Consider the following 22,289-nt stretch of genomic DNA (forward strand, 5'->3'; position numbering starts at 1 on the left):
TTAGTCACAGATGTAAAAGCAATTCCTTTCCTTTTTGAATCTTTTTTCAAATAAGTGTTTTCAAAAGCAAGTAAATTTTCCCTCAAATCATCATATGTCATGGAGTCAAGACCACTACTCTCAGAAATAATTAATGCTTTTGTTTCCCACTCTTTTGTGAGACATCTCAATATTATTCTCACTAGCACAGATTCAGGATACTTGATTTTCATAGCATCCAAGCCGACAATGATGGTGTTGAAGCGCTCAAATAATTCATCAATGGATTCTCCTTCCTTCATTGCAAACATTTCATACTCTCTGTTTAACATATCTATTCTGGTCTTTTTTACCATGGTGGTTCCTTCATGAGTAACTAGGAGTTTGTCCCAGATTTTCTTTGCCGTTGTGCATCGTGATACACGTCGATACTCCTCGAAGCTGATAGCACAGTTGAGTAAATTGATGGCCCTGGCGTTGAGTTCAACCTTCTTTCTGTCATCTTCGGTCCAGCTTGCTTCTGGTTTAAGAGAGACAACTCCTTCGGCACTTGTGATGGTTGGATATTGAGGACCCTAAAGGATAATCTTCCAAAGTCTGTAATCCACTGCTTGCACAAAGATCTTCATTCTCTCCTTCCAATAGGTGTAATTTTTCCCATTGAAAAGAGGAGGTCTGTTGCTTGACTGTCCTTCGGTCAGGTTGTAGGACACCAGATTTGAGCCACTGTTTTCTGCCATCTGGATATTTTCACCAAGCTGCAAAGCTTGATCTCTTTGAGACCAAGCTCTGATACCAATTGATGGTTTTTAGTGGCTAAGAGAAGGGGAGGTTGAATCTTAGCCCTTTTTTTGCTTAATAACACTTGCTGGTCTTTGAAACAACTTCTGGAGACTTTTTTAACTTTTTGTCTCGTACTCAGCCACGAGACTTTTTCTTTTGTCTCGTACCCAACCACGAGACTTTTCTTTTTGTCTCGTCAACCGGCACATGATATTTTTCAGTTTTATCTCTTGGGCAGCAGAAACAGAAATGGAGTAGAAGAAGGAGAAGATTACACCAAGATATATCCTGGTTCAGCTGCTAAGTACAGTGTAGCCTACATCCAGTCTCTATCACAACAATGATGGAATTTCACTATAATCATCCTTGATTACAAACACCAATTCTCCCTAGGAACTACCCTTCCTATCCGGGACAAGTCCAGAATCTAAACCCTAATCCTGAACTTGACTTGGTCACTGCCAAGCTTTCAACTGCTAACTGCTAACCCAACTTGCAAAGGGATTCCCACAGAATCATGAAACACAACACAGATGCACAAAGGACCTCTAAGGACATCTATGGCTTTTTCTTTTAATTTTGTATACTCTGCCTTTTTCCGCTCTATGGCTTTCTCTTACAAACCTCACTGTTTGTCTTTTTCCATGAGACTCAAGACAGACAAAATTAAATAGAAAAATTACAAAATCGAAAACATTGAAGGAGAAGAACTTCTGTTAGCTTAGGTAGCTATGAAAACCCTGTGCTTTGCACTTTCACTCCTTGCTTCAAGCCCTGGCTGTTCACCCTTATATATAGGGGAAGCCTCCACGGTTGAAACCAAACAAACCAAGCTAATCTTCTTCTTCTTCAACCAGAACCGGTTCGGCCAGAGAGAGAGAAGAGATAACTCATGCAAAACCCAACATGCAATTACCTCTAGTTCTTCCTTGGTCACCAATCTTCATCAATCCGAGCCCTCCATCATTGCCTTGCTCTCCAAGATGAACTCCTGGCCCTTGATGCTTCATGATGATGATAGCTTCATCTGCTCCAATCTCTGCTTCCTCCATCACGTAGCCACTGTAGCTACCTCCTGTGGTGGTTGAGCAGAATCAGAGACAAGCCATCCCTCCAAGGATCTTCTTCTCTGACCGAGATCTTTATCATCCATACTTGATATGGAGAAGCCAAGATCTCTTCACAAATTCTTACCACAAGTGAATGAGAATCTTAGCCACAGCATACTTTTAGTGTTCTTTTTCTTGTCATCATTGTGATGGTCTTGTGGCGTGCATCTTCTTCTCTTCGGTGGCTAGCTCTAGCTTCCATGGTTTGCTATGTAATGACCGAATAGAGAAGAAAGAAATGAGAGAGAGGAAAGAGAAATTATGAACAATTAATGAAACAAAGAAAGAGAATAAAAGTGAATTAATTTCTCACTCCCTTTGCTGAGTAGCATGTAGCTTGATGCAATCAATCATGTCAATCACACTTTCTCTCTCATGGTTCTCAATGTAACTTAAATTCAAATTAATTGAATTTTGATTTATTTTAGTTCTTTTTATTTTAGAATTTTGATTCTTCTATTGTGCAGTTTGTAGATAATTAATTGTGGAGAATTAAGGAAGCTCTGCTGTTTGTTCAAGTAGAAATCAAAAGGTAGCATAATCTATTTTTGGTTGAACTACAACTCCTAAATGTGAAAGTTTAGTAGTAGAAGTAGGTGTAGCTATAACAATGACAATGTTCAAATTCTTTGATTTGTAGAAGTGTTGTACCATATGTATAGTTTCACTTCCACCTCATAGTTAGAGTGTGGCTAGCCAATGTTGGAGGGCCATAGACATTTTATGTTGTAAGCTAGTCTTTACTTTAAGTATTGTTGTCAAACTCGCAAGTTAACTCGTAAACTCGTACAGTTTAGATATGGAATCGAGTTGACTCGGGTATAGACTCGATCCTATGTAAACTCGGCTAGACTCGGTCAAACTCGATCAACTTTGCGAGTCTAGGACCGAGTTAGCGAGTTTGTGTTTTTCTTCATTTTTGCTCAAAAAAAGCGTCATTTTGAAACAAAAAAAATACTTTTTCTATTAGGGTTACGATAACACTCCCAAAGAATGAAAAAAAACTCACTAACAACTCACTCATCTGCATCGTTTCTCTCAAGTCTCACTTTTTCCATGTTCTACTGCAGTCACCGTTCCCTGTCGAGCTGCCAATGTTTGCCAGTGTCTGCTACCTCTACTCTGATTTGCGCTATTGTCTTTGTGAATTTTACCTTTGTTGCCCTCTACTCTGTATTTCTTCACATCTCCACTATCTGCAACTCCATCGTGCTATCACCGTTCACGAGTTTGACTACTTCTCCTACAGTCCTATCTATCTGCTCTGGTTCGCGCCGTCGTAAAGTCCATGACTCTTTGTTGCCGTCGTTTTGTGCTACTACTTCACCCTCACCACCACTGCCTGCTGCACCCTTGTCATCGATTCGTTGTTGCTGGGACTTTGCCCCTTATTTGCTTCTGCATCATCTATTTTTTGTATGCCTTTTCCCTTTCTTTGAGCCTTTGCTTCTTGATTTAAGTTTTTTTTTTCTTTTTAAATTTTATTGCTTCTAATTTTAGCTTATTACTTATCGTTTATGTTAGATGGCCAAATAGTTTATCTATTCATGGCTGTTAGTAATTAATTATTTTGATTAGAATTAATTGTATGTCGTAAATAGATCGTTGAAGTTGTAATGAATGTTGAATTGTTAAATGTTTATTATTTTAGTTATGTAGAATTAAAGATTTATAATTTTTTTTACTTTTAGTATTGCAGCTTTGGTAAATTACAGTGTTAGTATAATTTATAATTTAATTATTTTTTGGATTTTTAATTTGTTTATTTGATATTATTCAATGTTCAATTAAAGATTTAGTATTACAGATTTAGAATTTGTAATTTTATGTATTCTATGTTGTATTTGTATAAGAATAATTGTAGAGGATTTAAATGTGTATTTTAAAGTATTTATTATAATGTGTGTTACTATTTAAATATATTATATGCTTTAAGATTGATATTATTAATTTTAAAAGGTTAAAATTGAGTAAATATACATTATTATATATATATATATATATATATATATATATATATATATATATATATATATATATATATATATATATATATATGTATTAAACTTAGGTGAACTCGTTCAAGGTTTGTAATTTTAGGCTTTTGTTTTTTTAAGTGGAGAAATTGAGCCACAAAATCTGAATTTTTTCAAATTGAAAAAGCTTTGCAAATTTTTTTTAACTTGTATTTGAATTTTTGGATTTAATTATTGTCTTGTGGATATTTGATTATAACTGAATTTTTTAATATGATTGTGGAATGTGTTTGATTATAATATGATTATATGATATTGAATTTTGATTTAGATTTCTTGAGTTTGATTATTACTTTGAGTGTGTTTGATTATAACTAGGTTTTGTAATTTAAATTGAAATGTATTTGATTATTATCATATGATTATATCATGAGATTTAATTTTGATTTAAACTTTTTAGTTTAATTATTACTTTAAGCGTGTTTGTTTATAACTGAATTTTATAATATGATTTTGAGGCGCGTTTGATTATCATATGATTATATCATGAGGTTAAACTTTTAATTTGGATTTTTTGAGTTTACTTATTACTTTGAAAATATTTGAATATAATTGGATTTTGTAAGAAATGATAGATGTTTCTTAAAACCTAAATGTTATCATAGCTATCCAACACTTATTGTTTGAATAAGCCATATCAGTATTTTTATCAAATATAAACCAACCAGTAAAATAATCAAAGGATATCTGCTGTCAATAGTAGCCTGGTTATGTTTTTGCTGGTTATAAAACTAAGTAGGCATCAATATATATCACTAGATGATTACAATTTTATGATAAATTTCTTTTATTTGTTAGATCTTCCTAATGACCATAAATCAAGGTTACCTAGCAATAATCAAATTAAACAAATATTAAACATACAATTCCATTATGCAAAATAACATAAGGCATATATATTGAAAAAAATTTGAACAAGCTAAGAGTTTAAGAAGCATGATTTTAGATACAACTTTTGGAATAGACACGAGCAACAACAATTGATGGTTTTTAGTGGCTAAGAGAAAGAGGTTGAATCTTAGCATCTTTTTTGTTTAATAACACTTGCTGGTCTTTGAAACAACTTTTGGAGACTTTTTTGCATTTTTGTTTCGTACTCAGCCACGAGACTTTTTCTTTTGTCTCGTACCCAGCCACGAGACTTTTCTTTTTGTCTCGTCAACTGGCACGAGATATTTTTCAGTTTTATCTCTTGGGCAGCAGAAACAGAAATGGAGTAAAAGAAGGAGAGATTATACCAAGATATATCCTGGTTCAGCTGTTAAGTGCAGTGTAGCCTACATCCAGTCTCTATCACCACAATGATGGAATTTCACTATAATCATCCTTGATTACAAATACCAATTCTCCCTAGGAACTACCCTTCCTATCCGGGACAAGTCCAGAATCTAAACCCCAATTCTGAACTTGACTTGGTCACTGCCAAGCTTTCAACTGCTAAGTGCTAACCCAACTTGCAAGGGAATTCCCACAGAATCATGAAACACAACACAGATGTACAAAGGACCTCTAAGGACATCTATGGCTTTTTCTTTTAATTTTGTATACTCTGCCTTTTTCTGCTATATGGCTTTTTCTTACAAACCTCACTGTTTGCCTTTTTCCATGAGACTCAAGACAGACAAAATTAAACAAAAAAAATTACAAAACAGAAAATATTGAAGGAGCAGAACTTCTGTTAGCTTAGGTAGCTATGAGAACCCTATGCTTTGCACTCTCACTCCTTACTTCAAGCCCTGGCTGTTCACCCTTATATATAGGGGAAGCCTCTACGGTTGAAACTAAACAAACCAAGCTAATATTCTTCTTCTTCAACCAGAACCGGTTCGGCCAGAGAGAGAGAAGAGATAACTCATGCAAAACCCAACATGTAATTACCTCTAGTTCTTCCTTGGTCACCAATCTTCATCAATCCGAGCCCCTCATCCTTGCCTTGCTCTCCAAGATAAACTCCTGGCCCTTGATGCTTCATGATGATGATAGCTTCATCTGCTCTAATCTCTGCTTCCTCCATCACGTAGCCACTGTAGCTACCTCCTGTGGTGGTTGAGCAGAATCAGAGACAAGCCATCCCTCCAAGGATCTTCTTCTCTGACCGAGATCTTCATCATCCATATTTGGTATGGAAAAGTCAAGATCTCTTCACAAAATCTTACCACAAGTGAATAAGAATTTTAGCCACAGCATACTTTTAGTTTTCTTTTTCTTGCCATCATTGTGATGGTCTTGTGGCGTGCATCTTCTTCTCTTCGATGGCTAGCTCTAGCTTCCATGGTTTGCTGTGTAATGACCGAATAGAAAAGAAAGAAATGAGAGAGAGGAAAGAGAAATTATGAACAATTAATGAAATGAAGAAAGAGAATAAAAGTGAATTAATTTCCCACTCCCTTTGCTGAGTAGCGTGTAGCTTGATGCAATCAATCATGTCAATCACACTTTCTCTCTCATGGTTCCCAATGTAACTTAAATTCAAATTAATTGAATTTGAGATCCATTACTTAGTGAAAGGTGGGATCCGTTGGAAGCAAAACAACTTGCTTTCTTTCTCAATTAGATTCGGACCAAGCATAGAATCACTTAGCAAGGATTATAATTTGGGCTTGTAGTAACACAATTCAATCTGGCCCATTTTCCTTTTGATTTCGGACCAACTTCAATGGTCTAGTAACAAGTATTTAATTTGGGCCTGTATCACAAATTCTGACCCAAATACCACAACAAATATTCAGCCATAGAATCAATTTAAATTTTTGTATCAATGCTGAATGTGTTTTCAATAGAATTGGGCTTGCACTATTTTTTCTTTTATTTTCGACCCAAACATACCTGCATAGCAAAAATTAATTAATCAACATATATGAATTAATATTTTTTATAATTAAATAAATTAATAATGTTTAGTCATCATAAATATTAGCTTAAAGTTTTCCAAACTCATCAACAATCAATGATAAGGGGTGGAAAAAATTATTAAACGGTTTCAGCAGTGGAAACCAATTCCTTCTTGATGCTGTGACAAGTTCAATATCTTCCAAACAAATCATGAATTGTAAAATCTCTTCATTGATCATACTCGGTAATGCTATAATCAAACATAAAAAAATTAAAACTCATGCTATAATCAAACATTTTCTTATAGTGATAATCAAACTTCAAAATTCCTAAATCATCAATCACAACAGTAAATGAGAAATGACCAAAATCTTTCAGATAACTCAAAGGAGTATTCAGAAATTGACAATAAAATTTTTAACCTTGGAATCCAATGCTTTGTTGGCTTCAATTCTTTCACGTTCTACAGAATGAAAATAAAAGAATAAAAGAAGAATGAAGCTGAGCGAGAGACCAAGGATTTGCTCGGTCATCAAATCGCTCTAGTCACTAGTTTATCAGTCCAATCAGTTTAACCGATGGTTCAACTAAAAAACCGTTTTAGAAATAAATTATAAACACTACAAAAAACATCGTTAAAATTGACGGCCAAATCGACGGCCAAGCTGTCGATAATATTAAAAATCGACGGCAGAAGTGGTCACTTTTAAATTTGTCGATTTTTCAAAATTCTATTAAAATCGACGGCTTACCAAGATGTCGATAATAATCTAATAAAATCAACAGTATTTCTGTCTATAATATGATTTTGAGAATTTTGCTTGCTTAATAAAATCGACAACTTTGCCTTCGATATTAATATATATAATCGACAATATTTTTGTCGATATTTAATTCAATAAAATCGACAAAGGACCGTCGATTTAATTATTTAGATATTGACAAATGCTTAATAAAATGGATAACAATGCCGTCGATAATATTATATAAAATCGACAACATTTTTGTCGATATTTGATTCATTAAAATCGATAAGATTGCCGTCGATTTAATTATTTAGATACCGACGGCTTTTTTGTCTATATTTTGTTCTTTTTTGTCTATTTTATATTTAAAAACGACAACATTGTCGTCGATTTTAATAGCTATATTTTTTTTTTCTATTTGAAAAATAGTAGACAATTAATACAAATAAATTTTTAAATATAGAAATAAAATTTATACAAAATATTAGATAAATAAACTTCTAAATATTAGATAATGAGTTTACAAACTTATTAAAATAATAAATAATCCTCTAACATAAAGACTCAAGACAAGATAAATAACTAAACTTAGACTTATATTCGTTATTTAAACTGCAATCTACTAATAATACAAAATATTCAAAGTAAAGTAAATAATCCTACTCATACTCATCTAAATAATGATGTATTATGTTTGGGAGATCCGTGAAAATTGTGTTTCTTCTTGTTACAAGGTCTGGCCTCCAGTTAGTACCAGCCACAAATTTCACCTGAATCCATATATTAGAGATTAACTAAATAATCCATATATAAAAGCTTAATAGTAATAATAAATATGAGAAAAACGAATTAGGGTGAAAAACAAATTTTATATTATACTGTAAAATACTGGTTAAGTATCTTGCCTATGAACCGTGAAGGCATGAATAAATTAGAATCTAACAAGAAGGTATTTCTACAGACAAATACTATAGTTGTTGATTCAATAGAAGTAAAAAATCACACACTATTAATCACTCAATTCATTAGAAAACCATGTGTTATTATTATTTTTTATCACAAGTACAAGAACTAGTTAGCATCAATGTTAAAAGAGATCATTACGAATCTTACTACAAATGTTTTATTGCACTACAACTACAAATGTTCATCACAACTTTAAACTAGTTGACATTATGATTGAGTGCCACAAATGTAAAACTACCAAGAAAACTTGAACTTTATCTTAATGATTTTTCAGTTTAGATCATAATGATGTGCCAGAGGAAACGGTGAGAGATACTCTAGGAAATTAAGTATATATCTTTTCTGAGTTAAAATTAGTTAAGATAATTACAATTATTGCTTTGTTATCAGTTAGTTTCATCTATTATTTGCTTGTTAGTTCTGTAACTAAACTCTAACTACTAGTTAGGCCCTAACCTACTGTATTTACTAGTTAAGCGTCCAATATTTTATTTTTCCAAACAAGGCCTTAATTTGGTTTAATAGAAAAATTTGTCTTCCAATACATGGTTTTCACCTTTCTAATTTATATACTATTTTGTTCTTCAATATCTAAGGGGTGTATGATTGTTCCCTGTCAAAGCTAGCAGAACTAAAATTTTATACAAATTTGGAGAAATTATATATCCTCAATTTGGTCATTCATATGCAGAATAAATTTGTCAAATGTGGTTAAGAGGGTAGTAAAACAAAGCTCTAGAGAGAGGCTCTATGTTCTAAAAACGTGGTTAATAAGTCACAGCTAAATTTAAATGATATTTTCACAATAAAAGTAATGAACCATAATAGAAATAGCATAAGATTACATAAAATAGATTTCAGAAAAAGAAGCTTACAACGGCCTTCAGAGAACATCATTCTGGTCTTCTTTCTTAGACATAGCTTTACTTCATAAAATTGAAGCATCCTCTCCAAAACCTCCATAGAAATGGCTACGTCCTTATTGGCAAAACAGAGGTCTATATTGTCAGACTCCAATAACTTCATAAGTGGTGGCTTAAATTTTCTCACCATCTTGTCAAAGAAAAGAAGTATTAGAAAACAGTTAGCTCTATTAATTTTTTCATGGAAGAGAATAATAAAAGAAGAAGAAAAACAAATTGTGGTGGTTAGTACCTCAAAACTGGTCAAATCCGAAGAAACAAGAAGACCTTCTTATTTGGCCAAAGAGATTGCTGCTTGAATAACTTTCAAATTGAGAATTGCATACCTCAAAACCAGCCACAAGTACTACAAAAAAGAAATAAATGTGATTGCTTCTTTATAATACAGAGACATTTTAGGAAACCTGTGTAGAGAATCAGTGAAAACTTACTCTTGAGCATGGTTCTGAAAACCGGACCGGACCGGCCGATTCAACCGGAAAAACCGGGAACCGATTACCTAGCTGGTTCGGGTAACTTAAAAAACCGAATGGCAAAGAACCGGTGAAAAATCGGTCAAATCGGCAATTAACCGACAAACCAGAAGAACCGTCCGCTTTTTTGGCGGTTTAGTGGTTTGAAAATTCAGAAGCCAAACGACGTCGTTTTGGCTTTTAAAAAAAAAAAAAGAAAGAAACTGGCGTACGCGTTAACCTAACCCTAATCACTAATCAGCCACCAATCACCCAAGCTCCCAGCCTCCCCTTTCTTCCCCCCTCACCCACCATTCACCAAGGCCACCATTGCCACCGCCCAGTCGCCCACCAAGCTCCAGATTCTAGAGCGCTCCTCATTCGCCAGTCGCCACCCAGCAGCGCTCCTCATTCGCCACCCAGCAGCGCTCCTCATTCGCCACCCAAACCACTGCACAACAGCCGCGACCACCACCGCGTTGAACCCGCCTCTCATTCGCCGGTAAGACTGATTTTCTTGTCTTCTTGATTTTGAACATGCTTCCCACTAATTGTGAGCTCGCCTGTTCTGTTTGAAAAAAAAAATAACAGGGCATCTGAGTTAAAAAACAAAATAACATATGAATCCAGTTAAATATGCTTCAGGTTCAATCTGTTTTTCAAGTCGTGTTGAGTCTCGAACCAGTTTTTCAATCCAGTTTTGTTGCTTCTGTTTGCTGCTGCATGAATCTGTTTTTGATTCTCTGTTTTTGCTGCTTCATGAATCTTCAATCTGTTTTTGCTGCTTCATGAATATGTTCTGATCTTGATTTTTGTTTTTGATTTTCTATGCTGCCTGTTCTGTTTGCTGCTTCGGTTTGCTGCTTCATGAATATTTTTGTTGCTTCTGAATGGAAATAGTTTTAAATTTTTATTTTACCTGAATCAGTTGATTTCTGTGACTGTCAAGCTGCATGAACAAATTACATATATTATGAACAATGTCAATTATCTAGGCAGCAAAATTTATCTTTCATATACATGACCAAATGAAGCTCATATATACCTGTATGTTGACATAATCTTCTGTGTCATCAATATATTCATGCATATACAAACAGTATCATGATCATGATGAATATTTTTTCCTCCAACAACAAGTTCACCTACAACTGCGACAACCACACCTTCAACTTCCTCGTCCATAATGGCTTCATTCGGTTTCTCTGTTTTTCTCTCTAGATCTGTTTTCTCTGATTCAATTTTGTGTATATATGTATACATTTTTGTGTAAATTGTGTTGTTTTGAATTTGATTTGTTTTGTTTGAATGGTGCAGTACTGAAATTGATCTGGTTTTGAAACTTTAATTAAAATAAAAAAAAGAAACTGATGATCCTCTTCTGAGCTCACTGTCACCACCGTCATTCCTCCCTCGCCGTGTCTCCAGTAAGCCGCTGCTTCTTTAGTTTTGATTTCTAAGATTCTGGCTTCTGAGTTGATTTTTTGTACTAGATTCTGAATTGGGATTGTGTTCTGAGTTGGGTTGTTCCTTAATGTGAGTCTGAATTTAATTTGAATTGTTTCACTTAGTTTTTCTGTTTCTGGATTTGGAGGTTGAGTTGTCTGTAACTCTGTATTCTGAGTTTTTGTTGTTGAAAAGCATTGAATTTGTTGAATTTAGTTAGGGTTTGGTTAGTTATAAGAGGCTTGTTCCGTTTCCCCCCTTTTCTTGCTAGGATTGGAAATCCTGTATTTTACATATCCATACGATTGAGTCCTTGGATTTCCGAAATAGTGTAAAGTGCTTCGAATCATTGCTATTTGACTCGGACCTATTCTAAAAAAGTCGAGGCATTTCGAATTTTTTGTTGACACGGACAAAGTCAAGGAAAACCTCTGAAATTATTTCAATATTGCACAATAAGAAATTTCATCAATGTGTTATTCAATTGAATTGTATATTGCCAGCCCAAAAAGGGATAATTGAATTGTATAAGAGAATTGATGTTGAATAATTAGCCTTGGCTTGACAATGTTGCCTGCAAGATCTTTAATTTTTTGCAGCTTGAGTGGAAATTCTGCCTCAGTTAGTTGTTTTAAAGTTGTCAATAAATTTAACTCAATCTGAATATTATCAATGAACTTTTCATCTTCAATTTTTTTTATATCTTAAATTCTATTAAAATTTTTTTACTTAAAAATTCATGAATTTTAATGAATTTAAATATATAAAATTATATATTAAATTTTTAATAATTTTATTTAATATTTAATTAAACCGGTTGAACCCCGGTTGAACCCCGGTCGAACCACTGAACCAGTGAACCAGTCGTCTCACCGGTTCATTGACCGGTCCGGTTCTCGCAACCTTGCTCTTGAGAAACTTCAATGCATTTGAAAATGTCTTCAATAGCTGAGAAGTTTCAGAAATAAATAGATGAAAAATATTGATCACATTTAATAAAAAATCATGCTTTGTAAGAAGACACTGATGTAACAAATAATTTTAGTAGAAGAACATCGGGTATCTTCTTTTCTTCTACAAAAGCAATTGAGATCTCTGCATGGCATATAATAAACTCTATTGCTCCAGCACCTGAGCATACACATACATATGAATGCTAATAAAAGTCAAACTTTGAAAAATAAAGATTAAAATACTAATACAGAAGATATTCTTGATATGAAAAGAACCTAGGAACAAAAGTTATAAACACTAAGGCTTCTGATATAGTATATCTATTATTAACGAGATTCTATGTTCTTTAAACTTGGGACAATGAATTCAAACTTAAAAGAATCTTTTAAATGATTAGTCATGTTAAAGAAGTTAAGGGCTCACCTAATGTATCATACAAAGGAACACAATAAAGTCCATGAGCATTACAGGCCTGTAGTTATGTTGCACTTAGTCAACAAGAAACATTGAGAGGATGACAAAACAAAATGTGAAAGCGAAGAAATGAAAATGAACCTCCATGCTTATTATCCACCCAGGGCAATTGGCACCATAGATACCACATTTCACTCCCTGAAATTGGCATCATATTGATTAATCTCATACTGCAAGAGATGATTCTTTCCTAAGAAAAATAAAATAACTAAATGATCATTTCTAAGCTCTTCATGAAAAGATAGCAGCAACATCAAAGAAGTACCATACAAGAGCATTGATCAAAACAAGTGGAAAAAAATGTTTCCTTTTGTGGTAAATAGGCATAGGTGACTTGCTTGCCCGTAACCCCAACTGCAGATAGAGCTTCCAACTTTCTGTATCACCTCGTATACTTCTTTGTAAGTTTGCCACTTGTACTTGCCAACCTATAAATAGTGACACAAAATTCACAACACAATGGCATCTGAAATGATCCGTAAACTTTTTATATAACTCACATGTCCTTTATGCAGAAGCTTAAAGTGTCTCTAATGTCCCTAGTAAAAAGCGTTGCAAGACACTAAAGTTCTTTACAGATTTCTTCAGCATAAAACGAAGTTACATATAGTTGATCCGCACATTAAATCTAACTTAATAAAAAATTAGAGAACTAACACCGAAAATAGAGAAGAATCCTATAAATCCATATCAGTCATGAAGAAAGAATACAAAATTGCAGGATAACACAAAAAATGAACAAAAGCTGTGATAACACTCGCAATGTCTTTCTTCCTTCATCAATCTTTGAATTGAAGACCTATATCATTGAGAAAAGTAGTGAATCATATACAAATGCTGAGCAAATTTTTTATTGATGAAAAAAATCAATTGAAGAACGAAAGAGAGAGACTAACTGATTTTGATTGAGCACGGTCAATTGAAGGTAGCAACAACAACGACACAGAGAGATGAAGTGATTAATGAAATGTGATGAATTGATTATGCTAACTAGGTTTCAGTAATATTGATGCGATTGTTATTAACAAACGCAAATTCAGAATTTCATTATGAAAATAGTAGATACAACAACTGCAAAAATAAGTATAATAATCAGAGAGACTGAGAGAAACTTACATGAACAGGATGGCGCGGCGATGGACTCGGCGGAGGAGGAGGAGAAGAAGAAGAAAAAGAAGCTCTACTGATCTGCTCTCTGCCTCTCTCCGTGACGGTGACTCCTTCTCTGGTCTCTACTCTCAAGTGTTGGAGAAGAAGAAGAAGTAGCAGCTTCACTCTGAACTTTGATTCTCTGGAAGTTTGGGGTTAATGTTTGGGAAATTGATCGAAACAAAGGACGCAGGTAATAAAGGCGGGCATAATTTTTTGTTGATAAAAATCGACGGTAAGTTAGTCGATTTTAGTTAAAACAAAAATCAACATATTAACTGTCTATTTTATATAATAAATTTACACCGTCCATTTTATTTTAAAAGAAGATCTCAATCGTTTAAATTTATCAACGGGAAAAGTTGTCGATATTATAATTATTAAAATAGACAACTGATCCGTCGATTTTAAAGAAAAACACAATTATCACCCATTATCTCGTCGGCAATGTGACGATAAGAGAAAGGTGCTGAAAGTTGCTAAAATAATAGGCAGCATTATCATCGATTTTAATATTTTATTTTTAATAATTTCTTTTTTTATTTTATCGACGACAAGCCGTCGAAAAATATCGACGGAAAGTTTGGCCGTCGATGTTTGGCGTCGATAATTACATTATTTCTTGTAGTGAAATAAACATCCTAAAATATAATTATAGTCTAATATAAATCTTAAAATATCTTTGAAATTTAAAATACTACATAAAATATCATCAACCAAATACATATGATGTTATCAAAATACAAACTCAAAACTTAAATAATAAAAAAACATATCTAAATATTAAATGCCAACATGAAGATTTATCAATCATCAAAATTCGCAAAAATTCGCAAGAATTTGTTGCAAATTTTCTTCGGTGGGATCATCTTCACCTTCATTTCTACCCTCTTGAGCAAAAGAATCAAGAGATACAGCATAAAGACCACTACTACCACCGCCACTTTGATATAAATCAGCATCAATATCACCCAATAAAATACACATGTTATCATTATATTATAAATAAACAGCATTCTAATAAATCATTAGAAAATAAACTATAATACTCACGCAATAAGTCATCCACATTACTAGGAAGATTAGGCGCTTTCTCTACAACCTCTTCCGTCACCCAAAAGTCAACTGAATTGATGCTTTCATAATCAATTGGATCATATTGTATCTTTTGCTTTCTTTTTTCTTTTTCCTTCCTAAAAAGTTAAATACAATATATGAAGAATTAATAATTTACAAATTTGTTATGATAAAGATTACATACGAAATAATATGATATTGCATGAAACATATATTACCTGGATTTAAGACGCAAATTATAAGTAACATAAACAATATCATTCCCTCTATCATGCTCCAATCTATTCCTTCTTTTTGTATGAACATGGTAAAAGAAACTCCAATTTCTCTCACACCCAAAAGAAGCAGATATTTGTCTAAGAATGCGAACAACTATCCTTTGTAAACATGGAGTAGAACTACCGAATAACCTCCACCATTCATCTACCAATTATAAAACCATAACATATTAGAAGTTTTTAATTAAGAACATAAAAGCATAAAACAAGTTACTATATAAACAAATATTCAAATATTCTTACCAAGCTTAAGTTTAGATGCAACTCGAATAGCTTCGGGTCTATCAAAGCTTTCCTTCCGATCTCTATATAAATGTATTTCTTTCATTGTCTCAACTGAATCCAAATTATTACATTTGCAATACAAGGTAACAAGATCAAGTAAACCTCGCATAACAGCAGGTGCTTTCTTATAATTTTCATTAAAAAAGAATGCAGGATTCAGGAAGTAAGCTGCTGCATGAAAATCTTTCTTCAAATGCTTGTCCCATCTTGAGTTAATAATATCTGTGTACGGTTGATATGCAGTTTTGTTTTGCTTAAACATCTTTTTAATTGCATCTTTTATCCTTAACATTCCTTCATAAACATATCCCAAAGATGGTTTATCATCAGCATCAACAAGCCTCAGCAATTTAATCAAAGAGCCCACAAGTTTACATGCAGTAAAGCAATCATCCCAAAATTTGCTATCTAAAATAATAGCACTCACAACTCTACCATTAGCACTCGTTCCTAATTTGTGACTAGTAAAAAATGAATCTACAATCAATGCTTGCGAATCCGCTTCACGATCAAAGATGCTCTTCAATGTGATAAATACAGTTGCAAAACGGTTTGCACCAGGACGTACAATTTTTTTTTCAATTAGGTCTTTTTCTAAGTCAAGATAAGAAAACCATATGGTTGTACACAAATATTGTGATCTTTGAAGCACGTGATGCAAGGTTAGAAATTAAACACTAAATTAAACATTGAATTTGTAACGACCCACATTTTTAAAAATATAAATAAGTTATAATTTAGCTTATAAATTGGAGTTTCTTATTTTAAAAAATTATTTTATTATAAGTAATTGAATTAATTTTATAACTATTTAAATTCAATCAAATTTATATTCTTATATATATTTTTATTATGATAAAATATTTTACATAATTAAAACTATAATTCTAGTCATTTATAAGTAATAAAAAATATATGTATATTTTAATTAGAGTAATTGATATTTTTAATTTAAAAATAAAGTTTAGTTAATAATATTATTATTGAGCTTAATATCAGTCGATATGAATAAATATGGGTATTTTTCGATAAACTTAACTTTACTAATACTTCACCGTATATTTTTTATCATTTACTAATATCATTTATATTAGTAACTCATATATATTATTACTTATATTTTAATATATCCACTTTTCATAATTATCTATTTAAAATATTTATAACTTGAACCGTTGACTAAATAGCTTAGACCCTTGACACGTGGCCACTTAGGGACACCTGCCCCTTTTAAGCAAACGCATCATCATCATCATAAGTCATTTCAATTCCTTTCTTTCTTTTAATCACTGAACATCACAAGAAAAATAAAACGAAAGGCCGTGAGAGAGAAAATAAAAAACCATGGAACCTCCAACTTTCAGCGTTTGATTTCTTGAAATTTGTAATTATAATAAAAAATCTAATTTGATAAAGGTGTTTGTATTTTTTTTTTTTTACATGTTGCCTCCACTTTTGATTGGTGGAAGTTGACAGTGACGTAGCTCTCCTATCCCTTAAGTTTGGTCAACTGAAGTTCTAGGAGGTACAGACGATTTCTGATATTTTTTTTTTTGGCAGTTCAGTCAAAAAACTTTTCTGTAGCCTCGAATATTTTGATTTCATATGAAATTAGGATTTCGGTGAACTCTGACAAATTAAATTTGTGTTGGATAAATGAATGGTTGTTATGATTGATTATTGATGGAGTTTGATTGACTTTATATTGAATTTTGTTGATATATTGTTATATGTGATTAAACTTGTGATTTGGTCATGTTTGTGCTGCCCAAACTGTGATAATGAGGCTGATTTGGGACTGTCAATCTATTAGTTTTTGAAAAAAATGGGTGAGGTTTAATAGTCAAGGAATTAAATTAAAAGCTGTGAAAAATTGGTAACCGTAAAACTTAAGAACGGGTTAAGATTTAAATGTATATTTTAAAAAAAATAAGGAGGGTTTCGATTCTTGGTGAAGAGAAGAATCAGCTAAGAAGAATTATTTTTGAGGCAATATACTTGTATTTTTATGAAAAGATTGAGTTTAATATTATCATTATATAAGTTTTTTGGGTATTTTGGGTAATAAATAAAATTCAGGGGTAAAACGAGCATTTTATAAAATTTTAGAGTTATTTATATAAATATGAAACAAAGTTAAGGTTTAAATATAATTTTATAAAATATTAAAGTCAAAAACAAAATATTAAAGAATTCGTAATTTAGAGAGTAATTAATAAAAATTTGAAAATAAGGTTTTATAAAATAAGTTTTAAGAGTATTATAAATATTATTTTAAATATTTGTTTAAAATTACTCATTTACATTAGAGTAAATTATTATTACAAATTATTATTTATCAAGATATGATTTTATAAAAATATTATTGTATGTATTATGAAAAATAAAATAAAGAGTGGTAAACAAACAAGTTTTTTTAAATGCTTTAGAAAGACAAATTTAAGTTAGGGATCTCATGATCCCCTCTTCATAAAACATCTAGGAAAAGATGAGGGAAGAATGTAAAGATAGTTTTTTATGTTAAAAGAATGATGAGAAAAGAAAAGAAAAGAAAAGAAAAGAATATATTAGTTAAAGGAATCTTTGCCACAGGAGAGCAGAGAGCAAAGACTAAAGAAAAATATCTAAAGAACTTCTACTACAAGAGAGCAGAGAACAGAAAAGAAAAGAAAGAAGGAACAAGCTGAGATGATTGTCTACCTGCTGGAAACGAGCAGAGATATGATGGTGAGTCCACCAAGATTTGCTTTCCAGAGATACATCGGCCAAACTAGGGGATGGTCACACCTGTAAGACAGAGGTTGCTTACAGAGATTATCAATACATATATTAGCCAGAGAGAGCCTCACCTATAAGACAGAGATTGCTTACAGAGGTTATGTTTGCATACATAGGCTCAAGAGAGTCGCACCTGTAAGACAGAGGTTGCTTACAGAAGTTATGATACTGGAAACCAAATTCAGACAAAAGTTGCTTAGTTATGTCGGAAGCGGGTCGAAACCGACAGATAAGTTCATTACCTGCACTAGGAATAGACATGCATTATACCTGTTTGCACATATTTGTTTATAAATGTGTTTTTTGTAATTGTAGGTGTGCTATATAATTGCTTAATTTTTGTGTCCTTTATTTGTTACATCTAAATGTATTCTATTTAGACTTAACAAACAAAAAACACAAAAATTAATTATTTTTCAATATTTAAAGATTGTTGTATATGTATATCGTATAAAAATATAATAGTTAATTTTAATATATATTTAGCATAATTATGTGTACATAAAAATTAAATATCAAATCAACTATCATATATTTATATATAAATATATATCGTGTTTAATTTATTTTTATATTTTAATATATATTATTATATTTTATATAAATGACTGATTTTGAATATATTATAGTTGCATATTCATATATTTTGGATGTTCCACTCACTAATAACACATTTAATTAATATTATAACAACATGTTTTCTTCGATCGTGATGACAAAAGTGTACACCATTAATGATAATAATGAACAAAGTACGTTGTTATGAATTAATTGAATGTAAATGAAAAGGATATTAAATTAATGTTAAAACTAATTATTAAAATACAAATTTTAGTGATAATAGTCTTATAACTATTTTTTTAGTTAATTTATTTTCTACAATAATTACATATTTGTCATCGTTATTATCGTTATACTGATAAGTTGTAGGATTTTTATGATTATTGGAAAGATATATATCAATAATTGTTATAATTGTCATTAAAAATTTTTAACAACAAAATATAAAATGACTAATATTTAATTATCAGTAAATTTAATTAGGTCTATTTTTGTTACACTAAAACTAAAATAAATTATGGTTGTTAAATATATTTTTTTGGTAATATATATATATATATATATATGGGCAAAACACTAAAATAAGCCAAGGGAAAAAAATTTTTACGCAAATCCGCTAAACCAAAATTTGGTTCATGAATCAACCAATGCATGTTTATATGTAGTTCGAATCAATTAGATTCGAACTTGATCTACACATAATTCGAATCATGACACAAAACTCACACACACTAATTCGAATCAACCTGATTCGAATTACACACATAAAATAATTCGAATCAGGTTGATTCGAATTACACCCTCATTTATTAAAAAATTAATAATTTATTAAAAATTTATTAAAAAATTAATAATTTAAAATTAAAAAAATATATATTTTATTTCATATATTAAAAAAAGCTAACAAAATATTTAATTACGAAACTTTTTTAAAATATTAATGAGTTATCAATTCGAATTTCATACAATACTCTTTTGTCCATTTTTAATAGCTCATAAATATTTTTTAATAAATTTTTTTAAATTATATGGTGAGATATTACATGATTCGAATTATATGGTGAGCAATTCGATTCTATACAATATTCTTCTGCCCATTCTTGATAGCTCATGAATATTTTTTAATAAATTTATTTTAACTATACCACAAAAAAATATTTTATTCTATGCAAAATAATTTAAAAAATTGATTAAAAAATGTTAGGAGTACTATAAAAATTTGTAATGTTCTAATGACTTAAGTAAATACATGCATGTACACAAATTTTAAATAAAATACTCTACATAGTCAATAATAATTTAGAAATTAAAGAAAATATTTTATTCCATCCAAAATAATTAAAAAATATATTTTATTCTATACAAAATAATTTAAAAAATGGCTTAAAAAATGTTATGAGTACTATAAAAGTTTGTAATATTCTAGTGATTTAGGTAAATACATGATAAAAATATATTTTCTTTAATTTCTAAATTATTATCGACTATGTAGAGTATTTCTTTAATGTCCTAAGTCATTACAAATTTTTATAGTACTCCTAACATCTTTTAAACCATTTTTAAATTATTTTGCATAGAATAAAATATTTTTTGTGGTATGATTAAAATAAATTTATTAAAAAATATTCATGAGCTATCAAGAATGGGCAGGAGAGTATTATATAGAATTCGAATTGCTCACCATATAATTCGAATAAGAGTGATTGAACTTCCCATGCGTAATTCGAATCATGTAATATCTCACCATATAATTTAAAAAAATTTATTAAAAAATATTCATGAGCTATTAAAAATGGACAAAAGAGTATTGTATGGAATTCGAATTGATAGCTCATTAATATTTTAAAGAAGTCTTGTAATTAAATATTTTGTTAGCTTTTTTTAATGCATGAAATAAAATATATATTTTTTAATTTTAAATTATTATTTTTTTAATAAATTATTAATTTTTTTAATAAATCAGGGTGTAATTCGAATCACCCTGATTCGAATTATTGTATATGTGTAATTCGAATCAGGTTGATTCGAATTAGTGTGTGTATGAGTTTTGTGTATAATTCGAAGCAATATAATTCGAATTATGTGTAGATCAAGTTCAAATTTAGTTGATTCGAACTACATATAAACATGCATTGGTTGATTCATGAAATAATTTTTGGTTTGGCGGATTTGTGTAATTTTTTGCTCCCCTTGGCTTAATATAGTGATTTGCCCTATATATATATAAAGAAAAAGAGAGAATTAAGACAAAAAGAAAGTAAGGATTTAGCCTACATAACAAAAAAAAAATAGGAAGAACCAATTAGGTCATAAGTCAACTTTTTTTTTAATTTAATTTTTTAAATAAAAAATAAAAAGAAAAAAATCACTAAAAATGTCAATTTAATTTCACTTTCAGCCACATTCAGAGTACAAAATAAAAAAAATAACTGTTTCAATCTTTATCTCGCATCGTATTGCCACTTTCATGATCTCTTTCCACATTTGCTACTCTCTAAGGATTGTCGTTCACCTTCCAATATAGTATCTTCCATTGTGAGGCTGACGCCGCCGATCGTCGTAGTCCACCGTGGAACGCCGTGACTGCCAAACACAACACCTTTTTTATCGGACGCAAGAGCCTCCGCCACACATAGGCTTCACGCCTAACAGCAGCATTGTTCACTGCGGAACCCAACGGCGCCGAGGAATGCAAGGCCATCCATTGTCGTCAAACGTGATCCCAGCATCGTCCCCTCTGCTTCGCTTCACATTCATCACGCGTTGCTTCCTTGTCTTTTCACCTCTATCTAGGGCTGGCAATGGGTAGGGTAGGGTAGGGTTTGGACTCTACCCTAACTCTATCCGCAGGTTGAAAATTTTATTAAAACTCTACCCTACTCTACCCGCGGGTTGAGAATATCTCAACACTAACCTTACCCGCACCCTAAAGTTCTAGACCCTACCCTACCTGCAGAAATATCAAATTTTTACAAAGTAAATATAAAATTCAATCATTTCAAATTTTATACATATTAATAACATAAAAAAAACTAATGCCTAAAATTACTAAATTAACTAATTAGTTTAGTGGTTGTTCACTTATTGTAAGTTATTATATAAGGGAGGTTGTGGGTTCAACTCTCATTTCCTTCACTATATACCCATTTTTTAATAAAATATGTGTTATATATGAGGTGCGGGTAGAGTAGGGTAGAGTACACCCTAAACCCGTACCCTACCCTACCCGCAGGCATACCCGGACCGTACCCTACCCTACCCGAACGGGTTGGATCGGATTAGATATCCGCGGATAGGGTATGAATTGCCAGCCCTACCTCTATCCGCGCAAGTTGCAGGCCGCCGCCGGCAATGATTTTATTCTTTTTCGTCTTACGCCTATTGCCGCTTCTTCTTATTCTCCTTGCATTTGTTGCTATCGTGACGCCCTTCCTCTTCTTCATTTTGGATTTTTTTTCTTA

General features: G+C 31.7%; 2 protein-coding genes across 6 annotated transcripts; both read right to left on the reverse strand.

Moving 5' to 3' along the window:
* Positions 1 to 12,182: 12,182 nt before the first annotated feature.
* On the reverse strand, positions 12,183 to 14,025 carry LOC112754112 (long chain acyl-CoA synthetase 5). Of its 5 annotated transcripts, none has more exons than XM_025801697.3 (5): positions 13,817 to 14,025; positions 12,971 to 13,128; positions 12,782 to 12,838; positions 12,650 to 12,698; positions 12,183 to 12,403 (listed from the first exon to the last, which is right to left on the reverse strand). In XM_025801697.3, exons 2-5 carry the CDS (start codon positions 13,025 to 13,027, stop codon positions 12,276 to 12,278), a joined length of 291 nt encoding a protein of 96 aa, XP_025657482.1. In that variant the 5' UTR covers positions 13,028 to 13,128; positions 13,817 to 14,025; the 3' UTR covers positions 12,183 to 12,275. The 5 variants fall into 5 exon arrangements, 3 of the variants coding, with proteins under 3 accessions (XP_025657482.1, XP_029149844.1, XP_029149843.1); XM_029294011.2 differs by having other exon boundaries at positions 12,971 to 13,499; XM_029294010.2 differs by having other exon boundaries at positions 12,971 to 13,595.
* Positions 14,026 to 14,662: 637 nt separating this feature from the next.
* Positions 14,663 to 21,529, reverse strand: LOC140180040 (uncharacterized). The gene is made up of 4 exons (XM_072220423.1): positions 21,341 to 21,529; positions 15,448 to 16,009; positions 15,145 to 15,349; positions 14,663 to 14,792 (listed from the first exon to the last, which is right to left on the reverse strand). The coding sequence occupies exons 1-4, from the start codon at positions 21,527 to 21,529 to the stop codon at positions 14,663 to 14,665; spliced, it is 1,086 nt and encodes a 361-aa protein (XP_072076524.1).
* Between the last annotated feature and the right edge of the window lie 760 nt (positions 21,530 to 22,289).

The sequence above is a fragment of the Arachis hypogaea genome, chromosome 16, assembly GCF_003086295.3.
Source record: "Arachis hypogaea cultivar Tifrunner chromosome 16, arahy.Tifrunner.gnm2.J5K5, whole genome shotgun sequence".
NCBI classification, from domain to species: Eukaryota; Viridiplantae; Streptophyta; class Magnoliopsida; order Fabales; family Fabaceae; genus Arachis; species Arachis hypogaea.

Excerpts from the sequence above, each read along its gene's own strand:
- LOC112754112 (XM_025801697.3), bottom strand. The coding sequence starts at position 13,027 with ATGCCTATTTACCACAAAAGGAAACATTTTTTTCCACTTGTTTTGATC. Across the intron at positions 12,699-12,781 it reads GGTGGATAATAAGCATGGAG|GCCTGTAATGCTCATGGACT; the intron begins GTTCATTTTCAT and ends ACATAACTACAG. Across the intron at positions 12,404-12,649 it reads TCCTTTGTATGATACATTAG|GTGCTGGAGCAATAGAGTTT; the intron begins GTGAGCCCTTAA and ends GTGTATGCTCAG.
- LOC140180040 (XM_072220423.1), bottom strand. The coding sequence starts at position 21,529 with ATGGCCTTGCATTCCTCGGCGCCGTTGGGTTCCGCAGTGAACAATGCT. Across the intron at positions 16,010-21,340 it reads GGAAGATACTATATTGGAAG|AGCATCTTTGATCGTGAAGC; the intron begins GTGAACGACAAT and ends ATCACATTGAAG. Across the intron at positions 14,793-15,144 it reads AATTTGCGTCTTAAATCCAG|TGGCGGTGGTAGTAGTGGTC; the intron begins GTAATATATGTT and ends TTTATATCAAAG.